The 14,947-nt window shown below is 36.7% G+C and overlaps 1 protein-coding gene across 2 annotated transcripts in view; it reads right to left on the minus strand.

The window, feature by feature from the left end:
- Nucleotides 1–1,017: 1,017 nt before the first annotated feature.
- The window catches only part of LOC306853956 (sodium/calcium exchanger 2-like), a gene marked incomplete at both ends in the record, with an annotated part of 32,863 nt that continues 18,933 nt past the window's right edge, over nucleotides 1,018–14,947 (minus strand). Inside the window, 7 exons of one of the 2 annotated variants that reach the window (XM_079391678.1) lie at nucleotides 1,018–1,394; nucleotides 1,905–2,177; nucleotides 4,578–4,677; nucleotides 6,487–6,611; nucleotides 7,123–7,140; nucleotides 10,896–10,999; nucleotides 13,022–13,398. In XM_079391678.1, coding sequence (XP_079247804.1) covers nucleotides 1,018–1,394; nucleotides 1,905–2,177; nucleotides 4,578–4,677; nucleotides 6,487–6,611; nucleotides 7,123–7,140; nucleotides 10,896–10,999; nucleotides 13,022–13,398 — 1,374 coding nt within the window. The remainder of the gene's footprint in view (nucleotides 1,395–1,904; nucleotides 2,178–4,577; nucleotides 4,678–6,486; nucleotides 6,612–7,122; nucleotides 7,141–10,895; nucleotides 11,000–13,021; nucleotides 13,399–14,947) is intronic. The other variant, XM_079391679.1, reaches the window with a different exon arrangement.

Here is a 14,947-nt window from a genome sequence, read left to right on the forward strand (position 1 = left end):
TAAAATGCAAGAGATTTTTGTCATTTCAGGGCACAAGTCTTGAATTGCTTGGTGTGTCATGTTCACTGATATATTGTCTTTATTTGACATACTTATGGACAATATTTTTGCAAAACAAATATTAATTATTTAGCATTCCCTTCATATTACTATTAACTTTGAGTTCCAACATCAAAGAGGTGAAAAATAGAAAACATTAGCAAAATGGCTTGCTTGGGTTTATATGAAACCATTTTGAAGTTAGGTGCAGTCACACTAGACTGCATTATTATTTATTATTTATTAAAATCAGAAGCCCTAGAACATGACATCATATCCTGCTGCACATATTCATTGCAGGGTCTAATGTAATTTTACATGCTTGACGTCTATGTGACACAACTTTCAGTGTTTTACTCAAGAACTCTGCAGTCATGCTGTACAAGCAATAATCATAAATGATTGCTTTAGTACAGAATGCTGCACATTGCAAGCGAAACTGCTGATCTGTTAAGCAGCCTGATTCCTAGTGCATTTCCACTAGCATCTATTTTGCCGTCACTACAGTTCTGAAGACACCTTTTGTCTTTACTCGGCCATATTGTGCCCTTGAACCATAAAAAGACCTGTTACGTGACAACTGCTGCAGTGCGGAACAAAAGTCGTCAGTTCTGCCTTTGAGCTTGAGAGACGACAAGATAGAAGTCTGATTATTTTACAGCATCGCTCCCTCTTTATAGTACATCGCGTTCATCTTTGACCTCTTTTACTACATGCTTTGCTTCCCATTTTATAAACTCCTCATCTTTCATCTCTCTCTCTCCATCATCATCCATCTCTTTTTCTCTTTCACCTCAGATCCTCTTCCAGGTCTCATCTAAGTCGAATGATTTGCATTAGTGCATTCAGCGATTCATAAGTGTTTTGTAAGTGTGTGTGCAAACTTGTGTTGATGTATGTAGTTTATCAAGCCGGTTTGTAGATATAAGTGTGTGTCGTAACAAGTGTTTGCTCCCCATTTCTCCTTCACGGGGCTGTTCAGAAGCCCTCGATGTGGCAGTAGGCCTCAAGGCTGGAGAAGAGGATGTAGAGGAACCACAGACCCAGAAAGAGGAGCGTAGTGAGCAGGCGCGAGATCCGAGGGCCGCCAAGCTCTCCGCCGATAGACGGCCGGCGCCGGAACAGCAGCACCCCCATGCAGATGAAGGCAAAAACAGTGAAGAGGGTGACGGAGAAGGCCAGCGAGCCGGGATCCACATAAAAGCGCTTGCCCTGGATGGCCCAGTACACGGCCGCCACGGACCAGGCCACACCGATGCCCAGAAACACGTTGACGGCGTTGCTGCCTGTGACATTTCCCACAGAGGCGTCTGCGTACTGATCCTGAGTAGCGGCTACTTTGCTCGCGAATGTGTCTGAAAGAGGGAGAAAGAGAGCATGAGAAAATATAGACATGTCGTCACTGACAGCCTTGTAGGCAGCACGCCAACATACAAATCCCAACTCGAGGACCCCCCTCCCACTTCACTTTGTGTCATGTCTGATCTGTCCTATCACAATAAAGGCAAAAATGCCAAAAATAAATGTAAAAAAAAAACAAATAGAACATGACATTGGTGGTAGACGTTTATATTTATATCAAAATCAGCCAATAACTTTTACAAGAATTTCTGGAATCTAATCTAATTTAATGTAATATAAAAAATAAATAAATAAATATGTCCAAAAAACCAAAACAAAAACCTATTAGATATTGACACCATAAAAAAAAAAAAAAACTCTTACTGACCCCAAACTCACTTTTATCATTTAAAAAAAACTGAACAAAATGAATTGTAAATAAATTGTTGTGTTCTCTGATGCAGTGAGAATCTAATTCAGTGTGGCTGAAGTGTCAAAACCCTTCATTATCTCCTCAAGCTCACCTGGGATAGAAGTGCCCAGAGCGACGAACACCACTGCGGTGACGGTGTCCCGGAGGCCCACGGTGCAGCCGAAGTGTGACGCCAGGTCTCCGATGACGGCAGTGAGGAGGCCAATTACAATGATGGACACCACAAAGCAGGCCCAGCCGTTCCAGTACTCTGTAGGCGGAACAAACGCGAACAAAACCTTCCAGAACACCGTCAGGAAGTGCATGACGTAATCGCAGCAGGATGGGAGACGCTCCTCTCGACCCTCCTCTTCATCTCCATCACCTGAGGATGCCACATAATTAACATATTACACAAAACTCTGGCCAATTCTACATGCACAGTCATTTCCATAACTAACCACCAGATGGCAGGATCACATCAAGGACACAAACAAACTCGTTAGATACATGTAGATATATTTTCTTAGAAGTTCAAATTAAACTGTATGCCTTCAAAAAACATCAAATAAATCCAAAATTTAGTTGTAATAACAATTTTCACTCAGAAATGGCTAGTAAATCAAATAATTACAAAGAATCGACATGCAACACATTGAACTGAACATGACATTTGAAGGAGAAAGGCTGAAATATTATTTTCTTGTAAATCATTTTTCCATAAGCTTTATTTACAACTTCAATTTTTTTTTACGGTTGCAGACCAGCGTTATTTTAGAATCATTGAGCTACTATTATAGGTTTTATTCATATTTTGAATCATTGTGTATTTAATATTTTTTCTTTTCAATTTTAATTTCCCAGTTTTAGTAATTTTACTGTTTTGTCATTTTAGTAGTTTTTTATATATCTATATAGTTTTTATTAAAAAAAATATTTCAATTTTAGTTTTATTTCGTACATTAAGTTAAACTAAATTAAAATGAGAAATGCTGCCTTGGCAACTAGTTGATTTTTATTTTTATTTTTTTGAGGTTTTAATAGTTCTACTGTGCGTTTTTGTCACTGTTAGCAGTTTTTCTATACACACACACACACACACACACACACATATATATATTAATTTATTTCAATTTTAGGTTTAGTTATTTTAGTATATCAAGTTAAACTAAATTACAATTCGTTGATTTAGTTATTTAAAATGTTGCTTTGGCAATTATTTTATCGGAGTGTCTATTTACACTAAGTGCAAATATCCTGCCTTGTTGGCAAAGGCTATTTACACTAACTCCACCCACCAACGTGTGATTGGGATAGTCAACACAAAAGAAAGACGCTTATTCAGCATCAGTTTCAGTGACGTAGATAGTAAGGCGTGTGCTTTTTGACGCAATCGACCCGAGTTCGAACTCACTTTTTGCTGAACTTTTTTTTTTCCCTTTTCAAATTTCATATCGCATCGGAAAGGCATTTATTTTCAATAAAAATGAAGGAATTTTTTTTTGGAAAATAAAGGATTGCGTAGGGTTAAGGTAGGTGTAGGGAGGGCTTTATTGTCCCAATAAGGTCGGATCCATTTAATAATTTGAATTAAAATGATAATTTACACTCAATACGTTATTATTGCGTGCTGTTTTATAATGTACTACAATACTGAGGTGCAGATAATTGCCACTATTTGCAATAAGTAGTATAAACAGCAGAAAATCTTGCTATTTTAACAGTGTAAATAGAATCTATAGCTATTTGCACTTAGTGTAAATAGTATCTATCACTAAGAAAATATAATATTTGCACTTAGTGTAAATAGTATCTATCACTACGAAAATATAATATTTGCACTTAGTGTAAATAGGATCTATCACTAAGAAAATATAATATTTGCACAGAGTAAATAGTATCTATCACTAAGAAAATATAATATTTGCACTTAGTGTAAATAGTATCTATCACTAAGAAAATATAATATTTGCACTTAGTGTAAATAGTATCTATCACTAAGAAAATATAATATTTGCACTTAGTGTAAATAGGATCTATCACTAAGAAAATATAATATTTGCACTTAGTGTAAATAGTATCTATCACTAAGAAAATATAATATTTGCACTTAGTGTAAATAGGATCTATCACTAAGAAAATATAATATTTGCACTTAGTGTAAATAGTATCTATCACTAAGAAAATATAATATTTGCACTTAGTGTAAATAGGATCTATCACTAAGAAAATATAATATTTGCACTTAGTGTAAATAGGATCTAATTGCTATTTACATTTAGTGTAAATAGCTACTGCCTTATTTTATTTCAGTTAACATTAATTTTATAGCAAGTAACTTTTTATTAATGGTTTTAATTTTAGTTTCAGTTTTAGTTTGCTTGTGAAAAGCTAATACTAACCCTGGACTATTTCTATGGTACTTTTAGTAGTAGTTTTAGTTATTATAGAAAATGGCATGCTGGAAATTCTGCACTATTTCTTTTTTGTATTCCACGGAAGAAATAAAGCCACAAAGATTTGGAAAGGTGCACAAATTCTTCCAGAAACGTCATTTTTAGCTGAGCTCTTGCTTTCAGACTGTGTATTGCTGAAGCTTCTGTGACAGAGCGTTAAAAAAGCAGCTTGAGAATGTAAGAGCCTCATTATGTGTTTTATTAAGTTTGAGAATTGCTGAGGGAATGAAATTCATACGGTGTGACTCGTACAGTGTATTCCTATTTCAGAAGAGACCAATTACACATCTGACACGCTCATGAGGAACACAAAGGTGTGTGAGACGGACCTGCGCTGACGGTCATGGCCTCCACGAACTGCTCTCGCCAGGAGTGAGTGCCGATCACCAGCGCCAGGTTAGTCTTCTTGATCAGTTTATCAACGGTGCTCTGAAACACAGCACAGATCACTCAAACATTCACACCATCAGCACCCAATTCTGATTTTCTGCTCAGTTTGGATTTTTAATGTGAGGTTGTTCACATGACATAAATGTGGCCCACATGATCAGGAGTAACTATATCATACAATAGACCTATACAGTATATTACTTTGATGTCACAGCTCAGGATAATCACTAGTGAAAGGCTTGGAACTGTGCTTGTTCTCGTCATTTTCATAATATCAATTAATATAATACACAAAATATGATGATCATTGCATTAGACAAAATTAAATAAATTTAAAAAACTGTTATATTTCATAACATTATTTATAATATATTTTCGGCACTGAGAATATCAGATTCAATGTGATTTTTCCTGCTCATAAAAATTATAATAAAAATATAATATTCCAATAAATGCATAATATATCTTATTATGAAGGCAAATCTAATAATTGTATAATTATTATAATATTTATTATTATCATTATTAGATATTTTCAGAATTGAAAATAGCAGATTCAATTAATGTGTAAATAATAATAATAATGATATCAGATTCAATTTTTTTCCCCCCCGTTCACAGTTTTTTTTCCCAGATCTGGACCACATTCAACTATCATGTGAACACACTGAAACACTTAATAATCTCTTTGCATCCTCTTTTCTGAAGTGCTGGCATCAAATATTACTATCATGACAAACCTAATGAACCTGGCAACTGTTCGTTTAGCTCCACCGATCTGATAAATAACACTCTAAAAAAAGAAATGATATAAATGTAATTTTCAGATGAGAATTTAATCAACCATCAACATTTGCTGTCATGAACAGAGCCGACAATCATAATGCATCATTTCACCCTGGGTAATCATTAAGCAGGAACTTCAAATTATATTTTTGTAAATAGTCATAGACAGTTATAATTGAATATCATCCACATGTATGCATATGTAGAAAACAATTTAAACATCATGTGCAGGAATATATTGGGAATCTAATGGGAGACTCAAGCTGTGGGCCAGTATGACTGGTGGATGTGCATTTTTCATGCTGTATAACACATAATCTATATATAGAGCTCTGCTGTACATGAAGATCTGTTCAGCATGCATGATTTCACCGTGTGGCCTCATGTCATGTCTACAGAACAGATGGAGGAAGACTAGGGCTGGGAGATATAGCTGAAATATTACATCTTGTTTTTTTTAACAATAACATAAAATATTTTTTAAACTAAATAAAAATATATAGTAGGACTCATAGGACTCGTCAATAAAATAAAATTAAAAATTAATAATATTATTTCAGATGTGAATCCTTACAGTAAACTCATAGGACTCATTGATAAAAAATAAATAAATAAATAAATAAAAATATTGACTTACTATTTTCTGTTTTCTGTTTACAGAAAATTCACAGGAATAAATAAATCCTTGAATAACTCCTCGAATAAATAAATAAATAAATATGGACTGACAATTTTCAGTGTTTTCAACCGATACTTTGAATTCATAGAACAGCTTAATAAATAAACAAAAAAATTATTAAATATGGACTCAGCAAGTTCACTGTTTTTGGATGTGATACCTTAAATTCATATGACTCCTTGATAAATAAAATAAACTAATAAACTAAACTAAAATAAAATAAATATCAATTAAAATGAAAGTAAATTAAATATGGGATCACTAATTTCACTGTTTTCAGATGTGTTTTCAGATTTGAAACTTAACAGAAAATTCATAGGACTCTTTGAAAATAAAATAAAATAAAATATGCATGGACTACTTTCAATGTTTTCAGCTGTTACCTTAAATTCATAGGACTCCTCGATCACCACCTCCAGCCGGCTGTGCTCCCCCAGAACAGGTTTCCCCATCTCTGCTATCTTCCTGGCCTCCTCCTCCTCCGCACTCATCTGCCCCTCCGGATCCTCTGAAAGCCACAGACGATAAAAGAAAAGAGACAGACAGAAGACAGGAAAGAATAGATGAGATACAACAGACAGGAAACGGAGGGCACACCCCCTACTTGTCAATCAAAAACACAACAGCTCCACCGATCGATAAGACGCCACGTATGACAGCACATCACGCACACAAACAAAACAACACAAGCTCTGAGAGACGTTCTGAATGCATGTGTGCCAGACTGTGAATCTACCAACTACAATGCAGTTTACAACCCATTTTACTTCTGTAAAGCAGAGTACAAATTTAGATTGATTGTCTGCGACAACCACCATTGAAATATTTTTTGAATTTCTGTCTAATGTTTTGAACTCTCTCTCTCAACGGTCAGCGTTTGATCCCTCTTTTCACAGCGTAATCACATCCCTCATGGGTTCAGGGAAGCTTTTAGCCCCTCTCTCCTCTCTGCTGAGTGTGTAACATGAGGGTTAGTGTGGACACATGTCAGTTGATCAGATGTTGATCTGAATCCTTACCTTGGTTCAGCAGCAGGGCTGCGTGATGTAAGGAGGGACAAGAGAGATGGAGTTAGTGCTGGAGATGAGTTTACTCCATTAATAAACACATATACACACACACACACACACACACACACAGTATCCCATGACTGTGGCTCTGCTCCAAACCCTAGCGAGCTGCTTCTCTTAATACCAAAACAGCATTCTAACAAAAACAGCGTTTCATAAGTGACTGATCTGAAATGCTCAGACAAATAACGCTATTCCCATCAGGCATGCAAGCAACACTGCTGCTAACAGATGAATCCATTACTGTCAAATAGTTGACTCCAGCAGAGCAAAGACCCTTTAAGTCAAGTCAGTGCATTTGGTGACCATCTCAGAAACACCCTCATGCTGCTGTTTTAGTCAAGTCAAGTCACCTTTATTTATATAGCGCTTTTAACAATACAAGTTGTGTCAAAGCAACTGCACACAATATCAAAATAGGAAAATAGTGTCAATAATGTAAAATGACAAGACTAAACACTCAGTTTTCAGTTAAAGGCATTTCATTATTGAATTCAGTGATGTCATTGTCCAGCTCAGTTCAGTTTAAATAGTGTCTGTGCAATCAAGTAAACGATATCGCTGGAAAGGAAGTCAGTTTTACAGTGATACAGGAACATCTGCTGTCTACTGAACGAGGAACGACTGGAAAACTGTTTGTCAAGATCACATTTCAATGTCAGCAATAAAGTTTAGCAGGAATTAAGCATGTATGCATATTATTTTTAAGGGGTTGCTAGGCTAACAAATAATATTCTAAATCCTGTTTTTAGTTGTTAATTACGATGGTGATTCTTCTTCTTCTTCTTATCACCCAATTTTTGTTTATGCTTTTTTATAATTTCAATAATAATAACAACAATAATAATAATGCATTTATTATTTTTTAAATATAATTATAAAAAGCATACACCAATATTAGGTGAAATATTTTATTTTCACTTGATTAAAACTACAAACGCTATGCAAATAAAACTACAGATGCTTTATTTTCTATTGATACATTTAATACTGAATAAAACTAGTTTAATATATAATTAAAACTATACACAAAACAGGTTTAATATGTTTATAAACTTATAATTTAAATATCTTATGTTTATAAAAATATACTTGCATTTTATATGCACATGTATAAAAACTAAATAATAATAATAATAACTTTTAATATGTTGATTTTATGCATTGCTATTATTATCAAAATGCCAATTTAAAAATACATTGGGTAATGCTTCATTGTTTTTTTTTTTGTTTGTTTTTTTTTTAAAGTATTTTCTTATTATATTTATTGATTAATATTAATTGATTAATATATTATATATTTACATTTAGTAATTTAGCAGACACTTTTATCCAAAGCGACTTACAAATGAAGACAATGGAAGCAATCAAAATCAACAAAAGAACAATGATATGCAAGTGCTATAACAAGTCTCAGTTAGCTTAACACAGTACACGTAGCAAGGTTTGTTTGTTTTTTAAATTATATAAATAAAAAGAAAACATATAGAATAGAAAAAGAATAGAGCAAGCTAGTGTTAGAGGCCTTTTCTTGCTTTTGTTAATTGTATAATAAATAAAAAGAAAACAAATAGATAGAATACAAAAAGACTATAAAAGCTAGTGTTAGTTTTTTGTTTAAGAATAGAATTAGAATATAGAGAGCTACAGTTAGAGGGTCAAATAAAGATGGAAGAGATGTGTTTTTAGCTGATTCTTGTAGATGGCTAAGGATTCAGCTGCTTGGATATATATATATACATATATATATATATATATATATAAAAATATGAAAACAAATAATATTTACCATCATTTTTATTTTTTTAATAATTTCGTTATATATATATATATATATATATATATATATATATATATATATATATATATATATATATATATATATATATATACACACATACATACATATAAGAAAAAATGTTAATATTTTATTTATTTATTATTTATTTTAATATTTATTATCTATAATACAATGCATATAAAACAAAAAGTATGTATGCAAGTATAATATATATGCAATGTTGCCTTATATTTTTGCTGAAAATACAACCCGAATTCCGGAAATGTTGGGACGTTTTTTTAAATTTGAATAAAATGAAAACTAAAAGACTTTCAAATCACATGATCCAATATTTTATTCACAATAAAACATAGAGAACATAAATGTTTAAACGGAGAAATTGTACACTTTTATCCACTAAATGAGCTCATTTCAAATGTGATGCCTGCTACAGGTCTCAAAAAAGTTGGCACGGGGGCAACAAAGGGTTGAAAAAGCAAGACATTTTGAAAAGATTCAGCTGGGAGAACATCTAGCAACTAATTAAGTTAATTGACATCAGGTCTGTAACATAAAAGGGATGTCTTAGAGAGGCAGAGTCTCTCAGAAGTAAAGATGGGCAGAGGCTCTTCAATCTGTGTAAGGGACAAGGCCGAAGACCTTTGTTGGATGCCCGTGGTCTTCGAGCCCTTAGATGACACTGCATCACTCATCGGTATGATTCTGTCATTAACATTACTAAATGGGCCCAGGAATACTTCCAGAAACCACTGTCGGTAAACACAATCTGCCATCTGCAGATGCCAACTAAGTCACTATCGTGCAAAAAGGAAGCCATATGTGAACATGGTCCAGAAGCGTAGTGTCCTGTGGGCCAAGGCTCATTTAAAATGAACTGTTTCAATGTGGAAAAGTGTTCTATGGTCAGACGAGTCCAAATTTGACATTCTTATTGGAAATCACGGACGCCGTGTCTTCCGGGCTAAAGAGGAGGGAGACCTTCCAGCGTGTCATCAGCGTTCAGTTCAAAGGCCAGCATCTCTGATGGTGTGGGGGTGCATAAGGGCATACGGTATGGGCAGCTTGCATGTTTTGGAAGGCACTATGAATGCTGAAAGGTATATAAAGGTTTTAGAGCAACATATGCACCCCTCCAGACGACGTCTATTTCAGGGAAGGCCTTGTGTATTTCAGCAGGACAATGCAAAACCACATACTGTAGCTATTACAACAGCATGACTTTGTAGTAGAAGAGTTCGGGTGCTGAATTGGCCTGCCTGCAGTCCAGATCTTTCGCCTATAGAGAACATTTGGCGCATCATTAAACGAAAAATATGTCAAAGACGACCACGAACTCTTCAGCAGCTGGAAACCTCTATCAGGCAAGAATGGGACCAAATTCCAACAGCAAAACTCCAGAAACTCATAACCTGGATGCCCAGACGTCTTCAAACTATTTTGAAAGGAAGAGGAGATGCTACACCATGGTAAACATGCCCCCATCCCAACTATTTTGAGACCTGTAGCAGGCATCAAATTTGAAATGAGGTAATTTTGTGCATAAAATTGTAAAATTTCTCAGTTTAAACATTTGTTATGTTATCTATGTTCTATTGTGAATAAAGTATTGGCTCATGTGATTTTAAATTCTTTTAGTTTTCATTTTATTCAAATTTAAAAAACGTCCCAACATTTCCGGAATTTGCGTTGTATCTTATAAAATCTTATAATAAAGCGTCCTTTTGCACCCTTCCATTTGGAAAGCCTGGACACGCCTATGAAGCCTAAAAATGCTGTTTAGGAAGGCAGTTCATTAGGGCTGGGAGCAGAGCCAACTGTACCGGAAAGTTGAATGTCAAATGAATGCCCAAAACCACTCTAAAAACTATGAGTTAATCTCATAGTCCTTATAGTGCAACACACACACATACTGTACACACACCTGAGATTCCTCTCTTCAGCCAGCGAGGTTCCTCAAGAACGATGAAGAAATTCTCATGTTTCTCGTACTCTTCATCATCAATGATCCTCACCTGAAGAGTCTGACTGCAGACGCACACACACACACACACACAAAAATAGACACAAGTAATCAGACATTCAGGTGGTGGCTTTGAAGTTTCACATCGATTACTGGGACAAGTGGCAGAAAATTGCGACTAAATAGGAAAATGTCAGAAGGCTGCATAATGACACACACACACACACACACACACACACACACAACACATTCCCACTGCACACACAGCCTTATAAATACTTAAAGCTGTTCCTCTGGGGTCATGAACAGCAGCGCTCCACCCTGACATGAAATCGCATTATAAGAGCTGATGAATGAACAACACACACACACACAAATAAAGGCACAAAAACATGCTCACACAAATCATGGAAAATGTCAGCATTTCAATCACTTCAAAAGGTTGCATGTCAATTTTTAATCACATTCATACACTCCCACTCACAATAATGTATGCAAATATAAACCTCATTGCACATAAAAACTATATCCACAATGCTTTGTAAGGGTGCTAATTTACCGAGCGGTGTTGGATTTACCTCCACCACTGACAAACACAAGAAGATCGTAACATTTAGAGCTCATCCATAATGTAGGACAGTGTCACGTTCATCCGGCAAAGACAGAAAAGACTCCAGACTGACGGAAGCGCTGCATCCGCTAACGATCTTACTGACTCACACTTTCTAAGCACGCAAGCATCACTATCAATATTGCTTGTACTCTGGGGATTTGAACAAGCCCTGCTGAACATGAGCGATACCTCAAAAGAGAGGGATGAGCTATTACTTAACTAGGAGATTAGACACTAGATCTTCAGCTGGTGGATGACAAAACAGGTGAAAAATATCTCAGATTTATACTGGAGGAGGAACCCCAGCCACAAGTGGCAACCCTAGCAATTACTTAGCAACTTCCTAGTAACCACTCAGAACACCCTAGCAACCACCCATTGCACCATAGCTACTCTATTGTAAACACTCAGAACACTCTAGCAAATCATTTACTGCACCCTAGCAATTGCCTACAATCTCTCTAGTGACCACTCAGAACACCTTAGCAACAATCCAGAACACCCTAGCCAGTGCCTAGCAACTCTTTAGTAACCACTCACAATGCACTAGCAGTTACCTAGAAACTCTATAGTAACAAAAACTGCCTAGCAACTCTCTAGTAACCACTCAGGACACCCTAGCAACAACCCAGAATACCCTAGCAACTGCCTAGATATTCTCTAGTAACCACTCAGAACACACTACTAACTGCCCAGCAACACTTTAGTAACCACACAGAAAACATTAGCAGCAAACCAGAATGCCCTAGCAACTATCTTGTAACAACTTAGGACACCCTAGCAACAACCCAGAACACCTTAGCAACTGCCTGACAACTCTCTAGTAACCACGCAGAACACTCTAGCAACAATCCAGAACGCCATAGAAACTCTCTAGTAACCACTTACCTGCAACAACCTAGCGGCTGCCTAGCAACTCTTTAGAAACCACTTACAATGCAGTAGCAATTGCCTAGAAACTCTCTAGTAACCAGTCAGAACTCACTAGTAACTGCCTAGCAATGCTTTAGTAATCACTCAGAACACATTAGCAGCTACCTAGCAACTCTTCAGTAACCACTCAGAACACCCAAGCAACCTTAGTAACCACACATAACAGACCAGTAACAACCCAAAGCACCATACTAACTGCCAAACAACTCTCAACTAACCAGTTAAGACACACTAGTAATTGCCTAGCAACTCCTTAGTAACCACCCAGAACACACTAGCAACATCTTAGAAACCTTAGTAACCACCCAAGTAATTGCCTAACAAGTTAGTAGTAACCACTCAGACCACCCTAGCAACTGCCTAGCAACTCTCTAGTAACCACTCAGTATCCAGTTACTTAGTAACTATTGAGTGAACACTCAGAACACCCTAACAACTACATAGCGATGCCATAAACTCAGAACACCGTTGCACTATGTAAGTGAGTTTTGCACAGACACACACATATTTCTTCTGTCATTCTTGTGTTTTTCACACTCACGTTGTCTGGTCGTTGGTGAATTCCAGCTCTCCGTGTGTGTCCTCGTAGTCGACCCCTTCCCCTTGGGCTGTCCCGGGCTCCGTGTGGTATGGAATGATCACGGTTCCACGAGCGCCAGAGTTCCGGACCACCGTTACTTCCATGGTACCCACGCTCTCGCACACTCGCAGCAGGCGGTCGGTAAAAGTGAAGATCCCCGCGTGGTCGTCGTCCAGGATGGTGACCGTGGCCATCAGCGGTTCCACCATCTGGGCCTTGGGAGCCTGATCCGCATCGTCACTCTCAAACATACCCTCTGCATCACCAACACGCAAGTTCAGCAAACGCACAAAGAAATGTTCGTCTTCCTCAAAGATGTCATCGTCGATGATGCCCACCTAGAAAGCGAGACAGACTTTCAGTATAATGGTTTTGCTTCAGTTAAGCTCAGAACATGCACAGAACTAGTTCTTGGACAAGTACATCAGGGACTTTACATTCATCTCACATGGATTTGTGCAGCTCTGACTTTTCTGATCAATGTGTCCATCACTCTGAATCCTCTTTCAGTCTTTTTGGCAAAGAGACTGTCAATCATTGCCACTCAACCAATGACAGACATTACAGCACTGTTGCTATACTCTTCAAAATAAAGGTGCTTTATGAAAATAACCTTTTTTTGTCTAAATGGTTCCATAAAGAACCTTTAACATCTGAAGAACCTTTCTGTTTCACAAAAAAGTTAAGAAAGAGATGACTGAATGGTTCTTTGAGGAACCAAAAATGGTCCTTCTATAATGGCATCGCTGTGAAGAACTTTTTAAGCAGCTTTATTTTTAAGATTGTATGGATTCATGCCCTGTCCATCTCAGTGGAGTGTCTAAAATGAAGTGTACTGCATGAGAGACAGAGTTTTTTGTCTTTGGAAGCTGTTGTTAAGCTACTAAAGCACTGACCTTGGGACTCGCCTGTTCAAAAAAGATTCCTATTAATGGACGCACAAGAATCAGTACTAGTGTAGATTAAACCTTTGGGTCGAAGAACTTTGCTGGACCAAACTATATGTTGTGAACATGTTGTAAGAAAACTTTCACAGTTGAGGCCGGTCCACTGGCATGTAGTTCAACTCATAAACCAGCTATACCAACTTAGACCAGATAATAAATTTGGACAAGGTAGAAACCATGTAAACTCATCTACTGGTTTTAAGTTGGACCAAAGTGTTTGCTGTGGAAATGCAGTATTCATAGTAAGTAAGTATCCATAGAAAACTTACACAGAAAGCACCTTTCATGCAAACTTTGGATAATTGAGACCATCCCAGTTGAGTCAAGATCCAATAGCAGGTAGTTCAACTTATTAACCAGCTAGACCACCTTGAACCAGCTAATGACCATAAATGATCAGTTTGGATTAGGTAGAAACCATGTAAAACCACCTACTCTACTGCTTTCAGTTGGACCAAACTGTATGCTGTGGACATGTTCTTAGAAAACTTAAGTAGAAAGCAACTTTCATGCAAAGTTTGGATACTTGAGACCAGTGGAAGGTAAAGTCGGTCCTGGAGTTCCGCTGTCCTGTACAGTTTAGCTCCAACCCTAATCAAACACACCTGAACAAACTAATCAAGGTCTTCAGAATTTCTAGGGCAACAGGCAGGTGAGGTTTTTTTCAGGGTTGGAGCTAAACTCTGCAGGACAACGGCACTTCAGGACCGACGTTGCCTACCCCTGCTTTAGACCATCCCAGTTGAGACCAGACCAGATCCACTAGCATGTAGTTTATTAACTTAACTTATTAACCAGCTAGACCAACTTAGACCAGCTATTGAACATAAATGATCAGTTTGGACAAGAAACATTGTAAAACCATCTACCGGTTTCAGCTGGCCCAAACTGTATGTTGTGGACATGTTCTTAGAAACTCATGTACAAAGCAACTTATATT

This window comes from Barbus barbus (genome assembly GCF_936440315.1).
Source record: "Barbus barbus genome assembly, chromosome: 34".
Taxonomy (NCBI): Eukaryota; Metazoa; Chordata; class Actinopteri; order Cypriniformes; family Cyprinidae; genus Barbus; species Barbus barbus.